We start from the raw sequence: 23520 nt of genomic DNA on the forward strand, positions 1-23520 counted from the left end.
GGTGTCCCCCGGGTCAGGGCGCCGCCCCGGCAGCCGGCAGCCCAAGGTGTCCCCCGGGTCAGGGCGCCGCCCCGGCAGCCGGCAGCCCAAGGTGTCCCCCGGGTCAGGGCGCCGCCCCGGCAGCCGGCAGCCCAAGGTGTCCCCCGGGTCAGGGCGCCGCCCCGGCAGCCGGCAGCCCAGGGGCGGGGGTCCCCTGGCCCAGGGAAACCCCGGACTGCTGGCTGCCGCGGAGGCGCACTGACCCTGGGCCAGGGCGCCGCTGCGGCAGCCAGCAGTCCAGGGTGTCCAGAAGGGGCGGCAGGCAGCTCCCGTGGAGCTGCCGCAGTCCTGCCTACGGACGGTCAGCTGCTCGTGCGGGTCCAGTGGACCTCCCGCAGACACCACTGCGGCAGCTCCACCGGAGCCGCGGGACCAGCGCGCGGGGTGGCGAAACTGCTGTCCGCCTAGGGCGCTCAAAACCCTAGCGCCGGTCCTGGGTGTGCCACAGCAAGAAACTTAGCAAGTCTCTGCCTTCACTTCCCGAAGGGCCTGCACAAAGAGCATGACCAGCCAGGGTGACAGTACAATGGTTAAAACAAGCCTCATACCTGGCAGTCACTAGGGAAATGTGTAAGAGTTCTAGAAACAAGAGGGTCAGCAGGAGAAGAGGCCCAGCTGCTCTCTGTGGAAGGGGTGAGGCTTCTGAGGTACATGGGGACCTAGACGGCCTATGAGCTTACTCAGAATACCAACCTCCCCAGAACAGCCTAACTGCTGTGGTCAGTGAATATCTGCCCACTCCCAATATCGATGCAGTTTGCTTTCTCTTCCTCCTAGCCACCTTCTCCTGCTCTCTTCACACTTGCTCTAGCCTCCTGAGAATGTATCAAGTACGGGCTTCAGAGCAGGCATGACTCACTTCGTTTCCTGTCCAAATGGAAGCTCTGTGGCCTGAACCCAAAGAACAAACCGGCTTCAGGATCTGCTGAAATGACAGAGCCAAGAATGAACCCTGTGACTAAGTTACAGAATGCTCCCACCCTTTTCTCTCAGCCCAGTCCCAGATCCAGCCTGACTGAGGTTATCAGTGAATGCTGTCCTACTGCCCTCTCCCTGATGTTGGAGAAAATAGCTCAGCCTCTGTCCTAGGAAATGAGATCGGGAGAGGGACACGCTATGAGGAAGACACAACTTTGGAGCAGTTCCCACAAAGGTTACTGTCTTGTGGAAGGGGAGGAGGCTCCTGGCTCTGGGTGGCATGGGGTACAGCCCTGGATTCTCTCATGCACTGAACATTTGAGTTATATTTTTCCTCTTCTTCCCGCCCCATTTAAGCAGATAAACAAGAGTCGACTGCTGCACACCGACACAAAAGTTTAAAATGGCAAGGACAGCAGAAGGTAAGAGTTCGTGTTCTGGCAGAGCATGGCCAGGGGATTGGCATGGCAGAGGGAGAAGAGCATGCCAGAAGGCTGCAGTTGGTGGCTCAGAATCCCACCAATATTTCACAAAAATAAAAACATTACAAAAGTTAAAAAATAATTATAATAATAATAATAGTAGGTTGGGTTTGTCAGCCTCCTCCCTGCATAGGGTCTACGTCCTTGGCACGCCTACGCAAAGTGCTGCCACAAGCTGCTCATTCCTCAGGTGAGTGGAGGTTCTTCTCTAGGGCTCACAAGTTAATCCGACTCCTTGGACAATCCTGGACCAAAGCAACAACCGGCACAGCCCCAAACATAAGAATTCTTAACATAATATAGATAGAAAAGCTGAAAGGGACATCTCCAAAACAAGAGGGGGCAGAGTTTTGTGGTATCACCAGGGGCATCAGAGTGAGGAAAGGCACAGCGCCCACACACAATGGATGCTGCGCGCAGCTAGGGCCATATCACGGCTAGATGCGTCTAGAGCCAGGATGCAGTCTGAAGCAGGAGGAGGATGCTGAAGGCCCACCCTCGAGTCTTGGGATTACAAAAGCTGAGAACTACAAAACTAAATACAAAGGGGAAAACAGAGCGAGAGCGTGCGAGCGATCCACTATCTGGTGCGAGACCCTTGCGCTCCCCTGGTCTTGCCATGGGGTCCATTTCACTTCCTCCCTCACAGAGCGAGCACACTAGTGGGGAGAGCCAGCGGCTGCCCCCAGGGCCCTCAGCTCTCTAGTGCTCTTGCATTGGTAGGTTGCCGAGGCTGCTCCTCAGACCTTGTAGTAGATGTTGGCTGGGCTCTGAGGGGGCATCTCCTGGACAATGTAGACGGGGTGCCCATAGTCCCCGCTCACCTTCTCATAGTGAGGGCAGTAGTTATTTTCTGTAGTCCGTAAAGGGATGATGATATCGCTGGGTTCTGAACCTGCATTACCACTGCACTTGGGACTGGCCAAGGTGCTAAGGGACAAGGCTGCTGCCCGCTGCTGGGTGTGCTTCCGGTGCCGCTTGCGGATCTTGATCAGGAGGACAACAAGGAAGATGATGATGAGGATGAAGATGACACAGCCAGCACCAATTGCAGCAAACACTGCCACCTTAGAGCTGAAGAATCCATCACTGCTACCTTGGGTGTTCTGCCCATCTTGGTTAACGGAGCCTGGGGCGTGAGGGAGAAAACAAGATGGATTAAACTGAGGAAATGACCTTCCTCCTCAAACATTTAGTCATCCTCCCTTCCACCTTGGGGAACCTGGGCTCTTTTCTTGCTTAAGCTACAAAAATAATTTACATGGTCTCAGCCTAATCCTCTTGCTCCACTTCAAAGACACCACACCCAATTTAGCAAGGGGGAGCTGCAAATCAGGGAGGAGGTACACTGGTAGAGCTTTGAGGAAGAAGCTTGTACGCCTACCAGCACTTGGCCCAGCTCCAAATTCACCCATCTGAAAAAGGAAAAGGAAACTCAGTTCACTAATGTGCTGCAAGGGCAACTGAAAAGTAGCTATTATGGGATGGGACAGAAGAGAAGGTTAAGATACAAGACTGGACATAACCCAAGAGGCAGAGGAAGAGCGTTTACCAGTTGATTTGAGGGGATAGGGATTGAAGTTCAGTCTAAGGCTTGGTCTAAACTTAAAAGTTATGTCAACGTAGCTACAATGGTCTAGGGTGTGAAAAAAAATCCCTGACCAACAATTATGCTGACATAGCCCTCAGTGTAGACGCAACTATGTCGACAGCAGAGTGCTTCTGTCAATATAGCTAACATCATTCTGAGAGGTGGTTTTCCTACAACAAAAAACCCATCTGCCGGTGTAGGCTATGTCTAGCCTGGAATAGCCCCATAGTGTAGACATACCTGTGTCAGCATAGGGTATGTCTAAACTATGGAGCCTAACTACTTGGTTCCATACTACCCCCAGATTTGAGGGCACACCAAGGGGCTGGCAAGACCTCAAGGGCCCCCACTCTGCTGTATTTGCATCTCCAACCCTTACAGATGGTAGTCAGCAGCACAGCCCTTTCTCCGAGTGAACTGAGATAGCAGAGAAAACATCCCGGCTAGTGGGAGCATCAGACCCATTGATTCCAGGAGGAGGAATGGGTATATTCTGAAGGGACTCCAGCACAGCGGTGTCCACAGCGTATCTTCTTTCACTTTGCATGTACTGGGTTCCCCATCTACATAACCCCTATTACTCAGTCTCAAGAAGCAATGCAATCTCAGGATACGTTTACACTGCAAGTGAAGATGTGATCGTAGCACGGGTAAGAATACTCATGTTATCCAAACTAGCTAGATTAAAGCTAACAATAGCAGTGCAGACACAGTGGCACAGGCTAGCCACTAGAATAGAATATTTACTCAGGCTCCCTAGAGGGCCTGTACTCTGGTTGCTAGTTTGTGCTGAAGCCCATGCCACCAGGTCTACACAGCGATTGTTAGCTTTAATCTAGCCAGCACAAGTAATGCAGGTGTGCCTGCTCATTCTACAATCACAGCTTCACTGGCAGTGTAGACATACCGTAAGAGAGAAACCTTGGACACTCTCAGACATTGTCGTCCCATTGTTGCCCCCTTTCCTCACCCTAATCTTACATCCTCTCTTTTCACATTTTCCTGACTGGCCTGGAGACAGATGGCTGTTCATATCCAGTCCGTAATCAGAATGAACTCCAGGAGTCCCTGCTCCCCCCAGAAGACTACAGAGCTCTACTGAAAGTGGGTTCTGATGCTGTAGACCTGCCATATCCTGTAACTGCCCCTCACCTCCCTCTAACCCCCTGTCCAAGGCAGCTCCAGACCCCTGAGGGGAGTAGTTTGGCTGCCTGTCTATATCACAGATGGAGAAACAAGCAGTTTTCCCCCACTTCATCAGATTCCATTTCTCTCTCTCAGCAGGGACAGGAACTCAGGAAACCACCTTCAAAGGCCTTTCACCCAGGCATGGCTCAAAAATCCAGGCAACCTCTATTCTTCCAATACCTCCAACTCTGCCTCAACAAACTGTCAAACAACCACCAATACAGAGGACAGCAACAGGAGAGTGCTAAAGGAAAACTCCCCCTGCTTAAGACAATGGGGAGCTGAAAAGGCAGCTCCAGGAACTATCCTTCGGAGTCCAAGTCCATTCTGCCACTGTTCTGGACTTTGGCAGCATCTCACTGTCTATGCTCCTACCAAACAGAGGCTGAGCAGTGACATCAAGAGATGCCTGGTGAGGGAACCCCAGATGAGGAGTTTACAGGAATCTGTGCAGAGAGCTTGCAGATGTCTGATCTAACTCCCTGCTCTAAGGTATCTCGATTTCCCTGGACTCTTAGAACTGAACTGGGCTTGGCTCCTCTGGCAAACAGTAGCTGGTCCCAGCCCCACTTCCCTGGCCCCACTAAAAGCACTACTGTTTTTCCTCTCTTTCCTAAAATGCACAGACAAACCTACCTGGCTTCCCAGGATCCTCCACCACAGGGACCTTGTGGCGTGGACTCTGTGTGGCTATTTTCACTGTATTGTCAGATTCCTTGCTGGGTCGACTGGTTGTGAGCTGCTCTGGGATCACAGCATTTGGATCTGTGAAAAAGAAAGACTGGATGACAAATCTGCTTCCAGGCGCTAGATTACAACATCAAGAGCTGTAGCTCTTCCTCCACCGTCAGTCGCTTAAACATCACTCCTTACCCCGGTATCTGAGGGCCTATGTCAAATGATGTTCAGAAAGGTGTTGCAGCACAGCACTGTATGTGCATAAGTGCATTGCGGCAGGTGTCTGGGCTGGCCCTGTGCAAGAGCTACATGCTTGTATGGGCAGGAGGAAGGAATCCGAGGCACAGGGGCAAGGGATTGATGGGTAAGAGTGGGAGGCTTGGTAAAGAGGCTTAGGAACACTGGGTACATTTCCCTACTATGTATGGAGGGGCAAGCATTCCCCTTGGTTTTAAACATGCACTCTGGTTCTCGCGTCCCCCAGCTCCAACGCTGAGTGCTAGGCTAACCACACAGAAAAAGGGCCAGAGGGAACCAGAGTGATACAAGGCTTCTCTCCCTTGTTCAAACAACCAGTGTCCAGGACTCTGGGTCTGAATTGCCCCTTGTGTTCTATTGCACCAGCAAGCATGATTCCTGGAGGCCGGCACAGGTCCTGCCTTGGTTCTGCATTCGAGGCACTTCCTTTTAACTAGAGGATGTGTGATGGTTTGAGGTTAAGTCCCACATTTGAACGTCATTCTCTAATCAGGTTTCAGAGTGGTAGCTGTGTTAGTCTGTATCAGCAAAAACAACGAGGAGTCCTTGTGGCACCTTAGAGACTAACACAGTCATTTAGGCATAAGCTTTTGTGGTCTAGAACCCACTTCATCAGATGCATGGAGTGGAAAATACAGGAGCAGGTATAAATACATGAGAGGATGGGGGTTGCTTTACCAAGTGTGAGGTCAGTCTAATGAGATAAATCAATTAACAGCAGGATACCAAGAGAGGAAAAATAACTTTTGAAGTGGTAAGAGAGTGGCCCAGCTTCATTTTGGAGTCTGTTTTTGAAGTTTTTTTTGTTGAAGAATTGCCACTTTTAGGTCTGTTATTGAGTGACCAGAGAGACTGAAGTGCTCTCCTATTGGTTTTTCAATGTTATGATTCCTGATGTCAGATTTGTGTCCATTTATTCTATTGCATAGAGACTGTCTGGTTTGGCCAATGTACATGGCAGAGAGGCACTGCTGGCACATATCACGTTGGAGATGTGCAGGCGAATGAGCCCCAGATGGCGTGGCTGATGTGGTTAGGTCCTATGATGGTGTCCAAAAACAGACTCCAACATGAAGCTGCAGAACTGGAATTAATCTGCAAACTGGATACCATCAGATTAGGCCTGAATAAAGACTGGGAGTGGTTGGGTCATTACAAAACCTAAACTTAATCTCCCCAATACTAATTTCTCCCTACTGTTACTCACACCTTCTTGTCAACTGTCTGTAATGGGTCACTCTCTTACCACTACAAAAGTTATTTTTCCTCCCTCTGTATCCTGCTGTTAATTGATTTATCTCCTTAGACTGACCTCACATGTGGTAAAGCAACCCCCATCCTTTCATGTATTTATATCTGCTCCTGTATTCTTCACTTCATGCATCCGATGAAGTGGGTTCTACACCACGAAAGCTTATGCCCAAATAAGTCTGTTAGTCTCTAAGGTGCCACAAGGACTCTTCGTTATTTTTATTCTCTAATCAGTCTCTGTGGTCTCCTCCACATTACCCCTTTATGAAGGGAATGCTCTCCCTGAATGAATTTGTAAGGCTATTACTGTTTCCTCCTTCTAATCCCTCCACTAGACTCACCTCTGCTGTGACACTCACAAGAAACTAACCAGGCAACAATAATTTAGTTAGAAGTCAAGAAGAGTGATGTGACTGAAATGTAAGACAACTCAGAACCATCACGACCCCCAAGTTGTGCAAGTCACTAACCTAAGGTGAGGCATGATCTTATCTTCATTATGCTCCTCCCTCACCTCATCTCATCCTCCATTACATTCAGTAATTGTTTACAGGGAGGGCTCTGAGGCAACACTGTATTTTCATGCGTGCACAAGGCACCCAGCACAATGGGGCCCCAATCCCATTTGAGGATTCTCGGTGTGACCACAATACAGCATAGTATCAGCTGCCTCACAGATCGACAGAGGGTGGTGGACGGTGGTTTCACACAGGCACCCCTTCCCAAGAGCAATACATGTTAAAAGGTAAGACTGAAAACTAGATTGCGTTTCTCAAGAACACTCAAACATTTCTCCTGAACTCTGTCCGGAACCCAGCTCTGCCTGGAGGGTTCTGCACCTCACAGGGCTGGCCTAGGAAGCCAAGGGGTTACATGCTGCAGAAGGAGGCCTGGACTGGCCCATATCTACCCCTGGGGTAACATTACAGACTTTAGAGGGCTACACCAGACATGAAACGGGCCCACTGTGTTCCACACATGTCAAAGGTGACCAAATGGAGATGAAGAGAGGAGCAGCTCAGAGTTTTGCGGGAAGAGTGTGTGCAAGGGAGGGTGCGGGAAAGTAAGGAGTCAGATCCTTCCTATCTGTTGCCAGAATGCAGGCATTTCCATTAGATTAAGTGCGACCCACACATAGCTTCATTTCAAAAGTAATACAATTGTACAGTCTGGCCCCAGACATGTACAGTGTGGTGCAGAACACTGTAGTACTGGCAGCACAGGCCCTGGCCTGAGGAACTTACAATCTACATGGAGAATGGCAGATACAATGCCGGGAAACCAACAGCAAGCAAAGAAGGAAGGCGCACAAAGCTGAAATGTGGTCCTGGATGAAGTGACACAGGGAGCATTGCATCAGCTGCCATATTTAATGTCATTTTGTTGGCTTCAGTGGTATCTGTTATATGGGTCACTGTCTGCGGGCCTGTGAGCAAAGCTGGGTTTGAAGGAGGGATCTGCAGGAGGGGCGTGAGGCTGCATATTGTAAGACGCAGAGAAAACATTCCCTGGACAGCTTTGGAAACGGCACAGAAGAATTTTTAGTCCGAAACCGAATTAGCAGAGGGTCCAAATAGAAGGACAAGCAAGTGACCACTGACAAGACATAGGTTGGACTAGGACCTCAAGCATAAAAGTGAGACTTTGAATCCGATATGGAGCCTGGAGAGAGAGAGACAGACAGACAGACAGAGAGAAAGAGAGAGTATGGACACTGCAGATCATGGCTGGTAATGCTTGTCTTGAGCCAAAGGCATGTGCTGCTTTTGCATAATATCCTCAGACCTCTAATCTCAGTGGTGAGCAAGAGAGACAAGCTGAAGACAAGCGCCAGCAATCTGCTTCTTTTTAAGCCCATTAAGAGTGACATTGCCTGAATAGCTTTTAGTCTGGGGGAGTTTAGGCAATACTCTTGGCTTGGTGAGTGGGAAATCCTGCCATGCCCTTCAAAGCCAGATGTACTGGAGCAGAAACAGCAGTAAGTCAAACAAACATGAAGCAGAGGTAGATTCCTGGATAAATCCTATACGCACCAGGATCTCCCTTTGGACAACATTACAAACTGCATTTTGCTGTAACCAGTTGAGTGAAGCTTGTGTGGACTCATTGCCCATGGGCCTTTTGGACCATAGTAAAAGCTTAATATTAAACACTAACAATATGTGACAAGCACCATTAGGTATTTTGTTCCCCCAAAATGTTTCCACCTAGGGTTTAGGAACAATCATCTGGAGCTGGGGTATTTTGGCTGCCCTCTTGCCCTCCCCAGAAAGGGAGCTAATAAATGTGTCCCCCCACCCCAGTTTAACATACTCATGGAGTTTTAAAACCTTGTGAGTATCACACAGAAATGATCCTGTCACGGGTGCTGTTGGGAGAACCCAGAGCTCCAGACCCACCTCCAAGGCATTTCTTGCTCATTGATTAATAATGCAAGTAGCTCCCCTGGTGGTAGCAAAATGTCACAGAGCAGGGAGTGCATTTGAAAGAGCAGAACAAGATGGCTTCCTTGGTGCCTCATTGGCAAGATAATGGTCTGTTCAGCATCAGTGGAGGGTGGGCAACACAGACAAGCCAGCTTCACCCAAGCCAGCTGCAGCCATATCCCCCATCCTTCACCTTCATGTCCATCTGATTATGTGCCCAATTTTACATTCTAAAGTGACCACATCAAACACAACACGGGGAGCAAAGATGCCTCACCTACTCTGGCTGGAACTCTACTAACAAGCAGACCAAAGGCATGCAAGAGACTTGACTGAGTGTGGGAAACCAGGAGCCGTCTGAAAGCCGAGCAATTCCTGTTACTGCTCCCCTGGTCTGGGAAGTGTGACATGATGCAGAAAGGAAAGAGGCCAACCCACAGGAGTTACTGAAATAGCAACATCAAAGCTAGTCCTCTCCTCAAATGAGCATTAACAAAACAGGCAACTGAACCAGACTAACTGCCAAATGAAAACCACGGAACTAACAAGCCATATGCTAACTTCAGCTTCAGTCAGTGGCCGGCTGCTGCCTCCCATCCCCTATTTTGCTGTCTTCTATTTAGAGTGTAAGCTCTTCCGGACAGGGACCTTGTCTGTCTCTTTGCCTGAAAGGCATCACTCTAGAAAGCGCAGAAGAAAGGGCAGTCATAAAGAAGCACTGTCTTTAAGGGAGGGCAGAGGCATTGGGAGGCTGAGAGAGAGGAGTTCGGGGACATCACAAGCTTGGAACATTTCAGTACTTTGGGGAAAACAGTTTTTTGTTGGTGGTTTTTTTAAGATTCTTTCTGAGCTCCAGTGCATGGGTCTGCGCATATTTCCAACAAAGGCAGCCGAGCGAACACAAAGGAATCTAACTTCCCAGGGCAGCAGAACTATTCCTTTTCTTTTGTTATAAATACTGGCTCCAAAAACATCAAACAAAATAATGAAAAGCAGCCATTATGAGCTCTGCATCCAGGGAGTGATCTGGAGTCAGGCCTGTGGCATCACTGGGGCCCAGAAGAACTCCATAGATTGGAGCGAGAATGTTTTCAGAGAGCTTCAACCATCAGAAAAAATTACACAGCACAGCACAGTTAAAGGACTCAGACAGGTCATGGTTGCACTACAATCCCTTATTCTGGGGACATTTCCCAAGGAAGCATCAGATGTCAGAAAGAATTCGGTGCCTCAGCCCTGTTCCCACAGCTGCCCCTTCTCCATGCCAGGAGCCATGACCTCCTTGTAGAATCCCAGCATGCACTGGGAAAGCTCATTGAAGGCCAAGGAGGCTGGGCCATGTGGTACCTCTTGGAATTAAACTGCAGTTCCAGACATGCCATTTAGATGAAGCTGTGATATCACTCCCAGAATATCTCACAGCACAGAAGGTGAAATTCATTAGTATTAGGGGGAAAACCACTCTCCCTTGCACATACTGAAGGGCCCAGGGCAACAAAATGACAGACTGATATTGCCTACAAATATGCAGGGGACTGCTCAGAGGAGGGTCAATGGGGGAACAGCCATCTATGCCTTGGGTGCCCAGGGCCCTATGCAATGCCATGGATTTTGTAACAACACCTACAGCCACCTTCATTGTTAATACTGATGAGCATGTAGTGCACTGTGTTGGTAGATGCATCATCAACTTCAGGATCTATCCCACAGAGAAGATAAGGCTTCTGCCGGATCTCTGTTAGTTCAAGCAGTCATCACCTGAACTGCTGATACTGAATGCCAGAGGTTCTAGTTGAGGCTCCCTGGGTCGGCTATCTGCAGAACATGGATTCCTTGAGGGTGGCCTGCAGAAACTGCAACTGCTAGAATGTAATTCTTAGTCTGGGCAATGAGGCTTCTAGGACCTGTATTCCTGACTGGTTGCAATAAATTCCATTTTATGCAAACTAGAGTAACTATTGGGCTTCTAGCAACTTGCCAATGTGCCTTTTGCCTGCTAAGGTTTGAGGGATCCTTGCTTAGAGCTAAGTATCAGAGGGGTAGCCATGTTAGTCTGGATCTGTAAAAGCAGCAAAGAATCCTGTGGCACCTTATAGACTAACAGACGTTTTGGAGCATGAGCTTTCGTGGGTGAATGTCATGCATCTGAGGAAGTGGGTATTCACCCACGAAAGCTCGTGCTCCAAAACGTCTGTTAGTCTATAAGGTGCCACAGGATTCTTTGCTGCTCTTGCTTAGAGCTATTTCAGAGGGAAAGCCCCTGATCTCTAGCTCTCTTCTGACGGCCATCTCTCTCTCACGTTAATAATGGAGCAGGTGGGGAGACACAGGAAGGCTCCATTTTAGTTTAAGAACTGGATTTTCTTGCAGAAAGCAGCTTTTGCCATCTTACTTTGGAGCAGAATAGTTCAGACTTGAAAGTTGTATCTAGTTTAAATATTAGGCAGGAACTGAGAACAGGCCAGTTCAGCACAGGCTAAACAACTTCAGATATTTCTAGAGAGACCTGTAGCATTCAACATTCAGATTTCTTCTTCCAGCAGTGCGGAACATGACAACTCCCTTTATGTACTGCACTGAGGAAGCTGAAGGACTCTGCCTTATCACAGAACAAATCAGTTTCAGTTGACCATCCATCTCAGAGTCTGAGCTAGTTTCCAGCAGAGTCATAAAACCAAGGTGGGGTGGAACTGACACTTACTGTAACTTGGCCTCATAATGCTGTGTGTGCATAAATGTTGGCCAAAAAAAGGCCCTAAAACACAAACTCTGCTGAACAATTGGGAAATGTCACTGCTCAAACAACAGTTGCCCTGCTCTCCCTAATCAACATGCCAGACTATGGCCAGTAACCCCACTTTGGGCCTAGAGAGGAAGGGGTTGCTATAAAAAGTTGCTGGAACTTTCTAAAGTGTTAGCACCGAAGGGGGGAAAAAGTAATTCCAATTAGATCTCTGTTTTGGAGAGACCATCCCTTTGTGGGAAAGTAATTATGAAACATTCAATTATTAGATAGAAACAGCTCATTCCATTATCAGCCAATCAGAATATCTGTTGCATGGGCTCTCCCAGACAAGGCCATGAATTCTTCAGAATCTTGAACCATGACTGGCTGCTAAACTCAAATGATTTAATCCTCTTCATTATCAAAATGGCATTCTAATAATTTGGGCCAGGGTTTGGGGGTATTCACAATCAGAGGTGTCAAGTCTGAGACACTGGAAAATAAAGTGTAGGAAACAACCCTGCACTGTCCCCTGGATTACAGGGGACTTCATAGGTCTTCCCTCTCTCTCTGTTTCTCCAGTATGCCTGGAGCAAAGATGGGCCAACCCAAGGGCATCATCATCACCTGTATTTTACAGCATCAAGTGAGCCAAAGGTTTCTGGGAATCGTAACATTTATTATAAAATTGATCAACACAAGTTAGTGATCAAATACAAAGACATCAAACTAGCTCCTCCCTCATCCACTCTCCACAAGATGTCACAATTAGGATAAACAACTCAACCAAAAGACACCAAGTCTTCAGTCCTGTCCAGCTCAGTCCCTTCATGAGAAGCCTCCTGTAGTGTTGAGTTTTAAACCTGCTGTCCCAGTGGTACTTTGTCAAGCTCCCATGGAGGGTTCGCTAGCACTTCTCAGAAAGTCTGGACTGCAGGCTTAGGCAGCTATGTAAAACGTAGAACATTTCATTTCAATACTGACTTCATGTCCAGTGAGAAAACTCTAGAGGACTGGAGTGACTCACCCTGCCCCACTTTCATGACAATCTTCATAGAGCGTGTCTGGCAGACTCCACCTTCTCTATTCTCCAGGCCTTCCAGAGTCCCATTGGACGTGGCTGCAGGGAACAAGACGACTTGGTTAAAGTGCATTTATTAAATGGAAAGGTCTTCAAGAAGGCAAGGAAAGAGGCATAGATTAACATGGGGGCAGCACCCCAAAAAAAGAGTGGTTCAACAGTTACTCTGATCTCATGTCTGTGCTGAGCTAACCTAAAGGAACAGGGAGCAATTTAAAGATGATTGCTTGTGTCTCTGCAGAAACACAGGAGGCTCCATGTCTCTTTACTAAGCAGTGGGATGCAGTGCTTTAGACCTTTATTCAGTGGTTGGTCACTTCAGGCTAGTTGTTCAGAAAGGTCCCAAGAAAAACCTCGAAGGCTTCTCTTAACATTACTATCACAAAATTCTGTTTACAAACATCAGAGTAAGGGAATGAAACTGAACAAAGGAATTCAGGATACATATTAGGAAAACCTCCTGAGAGCAGGAGCCAGTTAGGCTATGAAATAGTATTATATGAGTCCTAGTAACAGTTTTTCCATCTCTCCCCTGATGTGTGCATTCATTCCACAATGTTCTCACCTCCCTCCCCACTTCTAGCCTTGGGTCAGGATATTTATGGGCTTCCTCATTCTACAGTTCTGAACACACAGTAAATGTTTAACACACCGAACTCTAGTCTTCTGTAGTCTTCTCCAAATCTCAGCTGCTCCGCCTCCCAGTTCCATTCACTCAAACCTCCAGCCCATTAAAATAGTTATCCTGCTGCTTGAACTGGTTGCTGAGCTGCTAATTAGATTGTACTCCAAGGAAGAAAAGAGAGACCGAATCTGATAAAGGCCAAGGCTCCCACTCCACAGCCACAGCACAATGGGGATAAAAGCTGCAGAGAAGCAGCCAGGGCACTGGAAGAGAGGAATGCTCTGGAAGTTGAACTTTCCAAGCCATAAACCAGAGAGATTTTCTCCATCATTTTGTCTCCCCTTAATAGGGAGCTTGTTAACCCCATGAGGACAAAACATGAAATGTTTTTTCACCAACCGGTCGCTCTCCCCCTCTTAAGGCTGGTTAATGGCTTTCTGAGGAGCCTGGGGACTGGCCTAACACTTAAAGGGGCTGCCACTGCTCAGAAAAGCTGTGGCTGCTGGTGGACAGACTCCAGCCATCTTATGGAACAGGGTCTACAGGCCTCTCTCCCCTCCTTATTATGGTGTCTCCTTCTGACCCATTCCCCTGCTCCAGCCCCATTGCAGCTTCTCCTCCAAGAGGCACAGTGCAACACTTGCTGAGCTCAGATGATGTCTGGAATATGGGCTGCTACAGCAGCACAGACCAGTGGTCTGTCTAGAACTTGATTATCCCGGCTCCGCCTCGCGTCACTTGATAAGACTGGTCCATCTGTGCAGCATAGCTTCAAAGAGATGCTGCAGAGGAAGCAGATAGTTCTCGCTCACACTCACTCACCTCTTCCCATCCATGTAAAAAGGCTGAGGGGAGATTTCTTCCTGCCCCCAGCTGCTACTGAGTTTATGATCTGAAGCCTGAGGACTTACAGCCCTGAAAATGTTTACCTGAGATCATGTCACAGTAGATGCTATTCTTACACCAAGTTTTTCCTTTAATTTTTTTTTAGGAGGATTGGGGGATCCACGCCACACATGAAGTGTAAGTAGCATCAGAATAAGCTCTCCCCTGACATCTGGTGGTGAGCTGTGGAAAAGAACTTCAGGGGCTGATCTCATTTGCATGGGCACACCCACCCTGCCTAGCATGATGGGACTACTTGCCCAAATAGTCACTTTGGCTGTTGTGGGATCCCCAGTCTCTTTGTTATTGGGGCAGGAATAACAAAAAGTGTTGTTATCTTGGTTATGTGAATCAAGAACAGAGGAACTGTACTTGGCAGTTTATGACTGAGGAACTCATCCTCAACTAAGCAGCAGTTGCTAGGCAAGGCATATGGATTCCAAAGCCCACTAAGAAGAGAAAGATTTGGGACAGATGTTTGTACTTGGAAGTGTAGGCTCTTTCTGAGGTCTCTAAAACTTGAATTTGACCCCCTTTCTCTCTCTCTCTCCACTGTATAATAATAGAGCTAATTTTGTCTTCATCGGGAGTCTTGTTACAAGCTGCAGAGCTAAAATCACTGGGTTGGTGGTTCTGTTCAAGAGGACTGTTCAGTTGCACCAGCAGTAAGAGCTGAAATCACTGAGAGCTGTGTTTGGGGGCCTGAAGATATACTGGTGAGTGGCTAGTGCAGAGGCACAGCCAGCTGGGTGGCTAGCAGTGAAAGACTGCAGCAGAACCCACAGAGAGGCATGGCAATTGGCCATCAACCTGAGCAGCCAACTATGTAAGGTACCTAGGGCCGGCACTACCATTTAGGCAGCCTAGGCCATTGCCTAGAGCACCAGAATAATTGGTGGGCGCCGTTTTGCCGGAGGGGGCAGCAGGCAGCTCCAGTGGAGCTGCTGCAGTGGTGCCTGCGGAGGGTCCGCGGCTCCGGTGGAGCTGCCGCAGTCGTGCCTGCGGGTGGACAGTCGGCTCCTCGCACGGCTCCGGTGGACCGCCCACAGGCACGACTGCGGCAGCTCCACCAGAGCCGCGGGACCAGCGCGTGGGGCGGCGAAATTGCCATGCACCTAGGGCACTCAAACCCCTAGCTCCGGTCCTGAAGGTACCCTCATACCTTCCACAACTCTGGGGTTGCACTGACCAGAGGACAGAAACTGTGGGTGGGGTGACTGTTGGGTTGCTGAACTTAAGACCCTGAGGGGAAAAGGACACTGCCAAACTTACTTGGGGTGGGTCTTTTGCTCATGGTTTGTGTTATGAATCCTGTTTGTGGTGTTTCTCCAACATAATGCTGCATTGTTTCTCTCCTTTATTAAAAGGCTTTTGCTATACTCAGACAATGTGCTTGCGAGAGGGGAAATATTGCCTCTTAGAGGAGCCAAGGTGGTAGTATCTAGTTTTCCCAGGTCACTGGGTGGGGGCTCAAGCCAGATTTTATTGTGTTATTGAAAAGGAACCCCTAGATACTGAACCCGACCTTGCTGCCAATTCTCACGGGCAGAAGGGTTACATGAAGCATAAACAATTCAGCATACAGTCTGGAAGGATGGTCTTTCAGTTAAAGCACAGGATTGAGATGGAGAAGATCTGGGTTTAGAACTCAGGCTCTGCCACATAGACTGAGAGACCCCAGCAAGTTCCTTGATCTCTTTGTACCTCAATTCCCCATCTCTAAAACAAGGACAATACCACCTCCTTTCTCCACCCTTTATCTATTTTGCCTACCTAGGATGCAAGTTTTGGGACAGGGACTGTATCTTACTATATCTATTCAATGTCTAGCACAATGAGGCCCCAATTACAGTTGGTTTCTACAGGCACAACCATAATGCAAATAATAAATAAAATCTGGGAGACATTTTTATTGCCAGGAATAAAACTTTGCTGGTTATTTTTTGTTTTGCAACCATTTCATACCAATAAAGTACAGTACACACAGGAATTACTTTACAGACCACTTGAATTCACTCATCTCTGAGCGCAGAAGAGAAAGTGGCTGTTTAACAGCGCACAGCAATGCCAGGGCCACTTAAAAAGACAATGTTTCCCATGGTAAGGAAGCAGTTCTGAACCAGGCCCTTCATCACCCACACCTCATCCTTAAAGCTTATGGGCCCTTCATCGCCCCTTCTGCCCCCAATGAATAATTCCCCTTACTCCTTGAGGTGCGTGATAGGAACATGTATGCATGCACAGTGTAAATCATACTTATATAATTACACACTGTGCACCAAAGAATGTAAACTCAGAGCCCCAATAGAGTCGAATGGCTATAATTTCAGGATAGAAGTCAGTTAAACTCACATTAACTTTTTTTTTCCCCATCTGTGCAGATTTTAAGTCTCTTTTGTTCCTGTGGGAGTGAAGTAAGGCACACACCTCTTGCTATTATGGAGGAGAAAATGACACCAACATGCTCGAGAGCCCCCTCCTGTGACTAGAGCAGCTCTGATATGCCTGCCTGTGTTGCGACTAGGAGTGGGGATCATGTGTGGTTAGGAGCTTGGTTATACTGTATATAATCCTAACAAGCACCATATAATTAATCAAAAGGGAAACTGCTGTGTCTCTGAATTTAGAATGATGCCCCAGGACAATCCTGGACCTCCAAAAGTGGGTGCTGTGGGTGGGAAGTGGAGTCCCTTGATATGGATCTTTTCACCGTTGCCTTCTGATCCCGAACTGCCTGTTATATGGACAGCGCCATAGTAGTTCAAAACAGAATCTGGCCAGGATATCTGGGCTAATCTCCATCTCTAATTCCTGCACAGAGAACCATGCCACATTTAATAGTCAAAGAACAGGATAGGTGGTTTGGGCCTGAGCCCTTCCCTCCCTCTGTAGCACAGAGTCTTATTTTAGGGGAAAAACACAGGAAACTGATGACATGTGGCTGACTGGAATAAACGCATCAGGAACGCAAGGGAATCTTTAGTGTTACAAATCTGATTCCGTCTCAGCTAGGATGTTATGGGTAGCAGTCAGGGCCTGAAACAAGGTCTCTTTCCTAGTGACCCAACCCAAACAAATAGGGTTCCAGGATTGTTCAGTCTGGTGCCTTGGTCAGAGCCAATAATCAGTGATTCACAGGAAGGTACAGGCCTTCCGTAGTGTACCTAGTTAACAGCACAGTGCTTTGCACAGAGAAGGAAACTGCCTGATGAGCCCACAGGAAGCTGCTGATGCTCTGAAGCAGGTGATCAGATACTTCCATAATATGAAATAGCTACAAATGTTATTAGTGATCAGAACATTATCCAGCTACAAGGTGCCTTGATAACCCTCCTGTGGCACCAATTTCCCAGGCCACCAACTTTTCATTGCCTGAAGTCTTATTTCACTGTGTGTTTGGGATTCACAGGCTGTTGGTGACAGAGCCTCCAAGGAAACTATCAGCCCTAAGTCAACTGGATGGAAGGGCTGGGGAAGTTTCCCTTTGAGAACCATGCTAACTATTTCCATCTCTTGGTCAAGCCCTGAACTCAGATCCCTCACAGCAGCATTTTAGGGAGATTAAATCCTCTGTCAGGACAAAGGAGTAGTTCCAGAAGCAGAACGGGTGCTGGAACCATTTTTATGGTAGGAATGCTGAGAGCCATTGAACCGAACTGAAAACCCTGTATATAATGGAATCCACTTCAAGCCAAGGGTGCAGCAGCACCCCTGGCCCCAGCACCTATGGGAACAAGGAGCGATATGGTTCCCTCTTACGCTCGCTCTCTCTGCCATGTAAATTCAGGTCAGGGCTTCGTCTTCTAGAAAATCTGAAGCAGATAATCAGTGTTACTGGCCTCTAGCCCACTTTTACCAATTTACTATCCATGTTGAGAACTGTCTACTCTGTCCACCAATCAACCACGTCTGACAAAGTGGGTATTCAACCACGAAAGCTCATGCACCAATACGTCTGCTCGTCTGTAAGGTACCACAGGACTCTTTGTCACTCAACTTTTGCGTATCAGAAATTACAATCAACATACACAATAACATCCTGTGTTCCAGATACAGGAGTGACAGGGTTCCCAAGAAAACAAAGGGTCACTAGTGAGACAAGCAAGCCCATAACGAGTACTCTTCATTGAACTGATGAGCAGGCAAATGAGAGAACGGTGTTGGCGAGTTAGGGAGAGCTGTTCACTTCCCTTCAGAAACAGTAAAAAGAAGCTGGGTTCTTTGAAATCATCTGACCTACAAATCCTGAACTGCCCCTTTGTTGTGGAAGGACAGAACAATTACCCTATTTAGAGGGCTGGAGGGTACAGGACAAGTCAGTGGGCACCCTTACGGACTCCATGATGCCATGGGGATGGAAAGATGCCTGCACACTCATTCACCCTGCTGTGTCCAGGGTCCAGAATGAAAACAGAACTGACTATGGACCAAGAGCACAATTCTAAAACAGTTTCACATACAGGAAACTACACACACTCTTTCCTACCATTACAAGCATGGGGCTATGGGAACGTAGCAAGTGTAAACTGTATTCCATACACCCATGGCAGTCAGTTCCTCTCTGGTGGGCACAAGGCAAGATATTTTGTAAGATAAAAATCAAGGAACACTCCTTTCCCCTGCCCCACTTGTGACTGGTTTATGGGGAAAAAGGGGGATTAGAAACAAAAGAAATTTTAAAACTGTTGGATATCTTTCTCCATCCATCAATTTCTACCCAATTACAGAGTTCATAGGGTGCTCTATTCTGGTCCTTAGATCTAGGCAGTGAAAGCCCTTTAGACACAGAAGCACAAAGCTGCACCGGACGGCACCCACCAGAGCCAAGGCAGTGGCTCCTGACAGAGAAAAAGATGGGTGTAAGCGATCTCTTTGGAACCAAAGAGCATTGGCAGACATGGTGAAAGCAGGAGCCAGAGCCCGAATTGCCCCACTCCAGTCCGAAGAAGCATCAGCAGCAACCAATAGGAGAAGGAGATCAATCTGACCTGCCATTGTAAACTACAACAAGGAGCTAGTGCTATGGCAGAGAAGTGAAGATTACAGAGTATTTCTAAGTCGTGTAAGACATTCAACTACATGGTGTGTTTGTATGGCCCTGATGTGATAAGCATCACCACTATGCCCTCTCCACAAGAGTATCAGTGCCATATCCTCAAGCCAAAGCAGCAGCATCCGTGATGAGGAGACTGGATTAGTATCATGCCTCACCACGTTTCTTGCTGCAATAGGAAAAGTCCCTTAATTAGGATAAGCTTTAGTGGCACTGGTCATACCAGCATATTCTTTAAGCCACATCAATTTCTGCAGGATTTTTCCTTTTTGCCAGAGCAGGGAATGGGAGCCTCCATTGTGCAAACTCTCTTTTCATGGACTTAAAGGGAGTTCAGCATTTGGTTTTGAGAGTTGTTAGAGATCACCATTCATCTAAAGGGAGAGTTAACCTTCAGACCCAGTGATAAGAATGTAATTGCAATGCTGTTAACTACATCATTGCCAATCAATTTAGGAGAAACACTCAGCTAATACAGAACTGTGAGCAGAGCTTGGGCTGTTGGTAGAGCAAGCTTATGGTTCCTAAGCATACGACAAATGGAATGTTGAGAGATGGCTGAAGCTCACCAATTGGCTCGTACGTGGAGTATTAACATACCAGGTGGAGGTGAGGAGAATCCAGATACACAGGATTCTTCCTCTGTGTTCAGCTATTAGTAGCAGAAATGTCCTCTGTGTAGGGTCTTTCCCTGGGCCCCCTCATTCCAGCTGGTCATGTCCTGCTCTGCAGTGTAAATGCTTAAACTGCGTACAACAATTTGATTTTGGAGGATCTGAAGCCATGGAAGGCGTACCTGTTGGCAGACAGATGCAGGGGTCTTAACTGGTCAATTTTGGATGGAATAAGATGTTTGATTTCTCTCTTGATTCCCTTTAGCAGGTCTCTGTTATGATTTGGGCCCCAATGCACAATCAACATACTGAAACTGTAGCAAATCCAAACAGTTTTCCTTTCATTATTCTTAAATACTCTGCCATCTGCGTACAACAGCCTGACGCTAGGTGCAGCCAAACATAGCACAGCTACAATATGCAATCTGGCTCTGCAATCCCTCTTCCTCTTCTCCAGAAGTGTGTCCCCAACATCCAGGAGCCCTTATATAGCCTTCAGTTAGGGCCTTTGTCTTCAGTCACAAAGTTTTTCTTTTCTTTTAAAAAAGGTGACACTCCCCCCCCCCCCCCCGCAGAGTAAGATCTGATGAGCTCCCACCTCAGAGAGCTTAAGAGAAGCTCCAAGTGTAGGAACATTAGGCTCTTCAGCCACAAGTGGCCCTGCAGCTTGGGAAGGGGAGGCTGGGGCAATTACACTCCAAGAAAAGAGCCCATTATCTAGCCAGATGCTAAGTAGTAAGAAATAGGTTCCCCAAGGCTAAGCGACTATTGATCTTATGGTTAAGGGAAAAAACAGTTACATCACAGCAACCCCACTGCCTCCCTGCACCCTCCCCCTCCATTGGTTGTTCTGAACAGTGCAAGAGCATGTCATGGGGAATTTAAAAAAAGAAAAAGACATGACTCCCAACTACACCCAGATAAGGACAAAACCTTCTAGGAAAACTTGGGTTTGGTTCTGCTGTAATTACAGGGTCTGGGAGAGTGAGGACTGAAATTCTGCCTATACGAGGCAGCGAATGAGCTAAGGACAAAGCAACAAGACGGAGACCCGCCCTTCACCAACACCAGAGGGAAGTGGAACCAACACACTTTGTCTAGTAATTTAGCTTTACACTTTTACTAAATTATCACAGATGGCTACTGTTTCAGCAATAGGTTCCTTCTGTCCCATCCCACCCATTAAGCTTCCCCTACCTTCCCCATCTGTCCCTGTGCCTCATCTGTCCCAGTCCTGCCCATCAGACCAGTTTCTCTCTCCTTCCCAGGTCCTCCCCAGACTTCCTAAAGCTCTATCAGGCAGGGGAATTTTTACTGTGTCTTTACTATAGCGTTTACCTGGCACCCAGGTATGAGCCCCTGGGTTAATCTAGCTTGGGTGTCAGTGGCCACACTGCAAAGCTCTGCCTGAGTTATTGTGCCCTCATTGGTGTTGCACTCACCTGTGTGTGTCATTAGGACTTCTGGGGGCATATCCCACTGCTCTTTGTGCTGCACTAAAGATGAGCTGCTCTGTTTCTTTCCCAGTTAATTGTGGGAGAACTTATCTGTCCCTCTGGGCACATGGGGGGAAATTGTGGGAGGCACTGGAGAACTACCAGGTTTAGCCTGTGCTCTCACTACGAAGTGAGTAGGTTACTAATCCGACTGAAAACAGCACCTGAACTCCAATCAAGCCAGCTACCCCAGGTTCAAAGCACCAAACTTGGGTGAAAGGGTTACATCTGTGTGGACAGGGAAGAAGGTTAGAGGAAATACCCAGGTAAGAGCCCAAGTTAACCCTGCAGTGAAGACATACTCTAAATGTCTCAGATGCACATGCTGACAGGATTCTATGCAAACCCCCAAACTGCTGGAGGGTTTTAGATACAAATCTACTCCTGCATCTCTTTTAGCTGCTCCTTTTGCCTGTGCCTCCCACTCCTGGCTTTGCACTTTCTTTGATGGCACTTCCTCCATGCCCTGGAGACCAGGGCATAGCTACCAAACTCCTTCTGAGCCCAGGGTAAGAAATTAGAGATGGGTCATAGGAACTGGAGGTGGAGAATCCAAGTTACTTGTCACTTTCTCCGCAAGCGATCTTTAAGGATGTTTCCAGGTCACAAAGTGGAACCAATCATGTGTACAGGAAACCACAACCACAAAGCCTTGTTTGAAAAGCATAGCTGAACATGAAGGCATTGCATCCTCTACCCCTGAAGATGAAGTCCCATTTCCCCAGTGTTACCTGGGTGGACTACCCTTCCTTTACTGCAAAGAGCAATAACTGTAGAGGCTATTTCCTTTCTGGGCTATGCTGAAGGGAAACAGCCCGGTGTGCACCTGACACTTTGCTCTTCCTCTCCAGACATTGCCACCCCGCCCCCTGCAGACACATGCACACAAACCCCTTCCATCAGATCAGGAACATTTGTTCAGTAACCTGCCAGAGCAAGGAAAGGGAGGTTTGTAGAGGGTTTGGCAGGCAGGGGACTAGGATGCTGTGCTGTCACTCTGCCAAGGAGTTTGTGAACAACCTTTCAAACTGGAGAGCCAGCTGCACTGGGAAGGGGACTCTAAAGCCACAGAAAATGTGTACAGAAGCCAGTCCAGCCCTGTCCCAAACCCATATTAGCGCCGCATGTGAAAGGTTAGGGTTTCACACACCCTCCTGGCATCTTAGGAGCAGAGGATCTAAGTTTACTTTCCAGTCTGGGAATCTAAAGAAAAGAGCAGCCAGCCCCCCACTCTCCCTCTGTTTCCATCTACCTAGCTTTTTACATGCCCCATATCAGTATGGTAACCAAGAGCCTCTGCCACCTTCAAGAAGGCTAATCCGGAACTGCACCAGGCATCCTTTGTATTACATTTAATATATCAAATTCTTCATTTCTCTCAAGATGCAATTTCCACATTACTCTCCTGGGAACCCTAAGCTTTCTGTAGTCAAGGCTAACATCAGCAGCTCAGCAATTGACCAAGGCTTGTATCTAATGTATGTTAAACAGAGCAGACTATAGCCTTTTATTGTTATTTTAAATATGGAGAGGGAAGCTGGGGGTCTTCAGATCCCAACCTGCAACATTCTATTGAGTAAGCAGCAGCCTGACAAAGGCAATGCTTGTAGATCTATCCCTTCAGAACAAAGACAAAGGTAGTTGTCTGATCTAATCCAGAGGAGACAACAAGCATTCCAGAGCATGCTAATTCTGGACAGGATAGCAAAGTGAAAAGGAATAGCCTGAAATTAAATTGATGGCTGCATCTAGATGAACTCTGGTGGGAGAGGGCAAGATGCTACAGACCAAACCTAGCCTATAAATCTCACTCCAAAGCATAGCTGCCAAGGTCCCCATGGTGCTCTTCCTTCCAGTGATATGCTGCCTCTCAAACAGAGAGGGGTCTTCACTGAGTGGCAATTAGAGATGGGCAAAACAATTTTGGATGAATAGTTTATTCAACAATAAAAAATGCAGTTCTGGTTGACTCAGAACTGTTTGTGAATTTGACACAAATAAATTGGCCATTCACAAAATGGCCAGCCGTGATGGTAGTAGTGGTGCTACCATCACTTTATAGCACAGTGGTTAGGGCACTCACCTGGGATGGGGGAGACCCAGGTTTGAATCTCTGCTCTGGAACAGACTCAAAAAGAAATGTGTGTGATTGACACGCCAGATACTGAAAATGTTATGGCACCTCAAAAGACAAAAGCTGTAAACTAGTC

The 23520-nt window shown here is 47.6% G+C and overlaps 1 protein-coding gene across 1 annotated transcript in view; it reads right to left on the minus strand.

The window, feature by feature from the left end:
* Positions 1–282: 282 nt before the first annotated feature.
* The window catches only part of EFNB1 (ephrin B1), a 128455-nt gene continuing 105217 nt past the window's right edge, over positions 283–23520 (minus strand). The window contains exons 3-5 of the mRNA XM_050964694.1: positions 12584–12676; positions 4855–4983; positions 283–2568 (exon numbers count right to left, since the gene is read on the minus strand). Coding sequence (XP_050820651.1) covers positions 2180–2568; positions 4855–4983; positions 12584–12676 — 611 coding nt within the window. The 3' untranslated portion in view covers positions 283–2179. The remainder of the gene's footprint in view (positions 2569–4854; positions 4984–12583; positions 12677–23520) is intronic.

The sequence above is a fragment of the Gopherus flavomarginatus genome, chromosome 8 (assembly GCF_025201925.1).
Source record: "Gopherus flavomarginatus isolate rGopFla2 chromosome 8, rGopFla2.mat.asm, whole genome shotgun sequence".
Lineage (NCBI taxonomy): Eukaryota > Metazoa > Chordata > Testudines > Testudinidae > Gopherus > Gopherus flavomarginatus.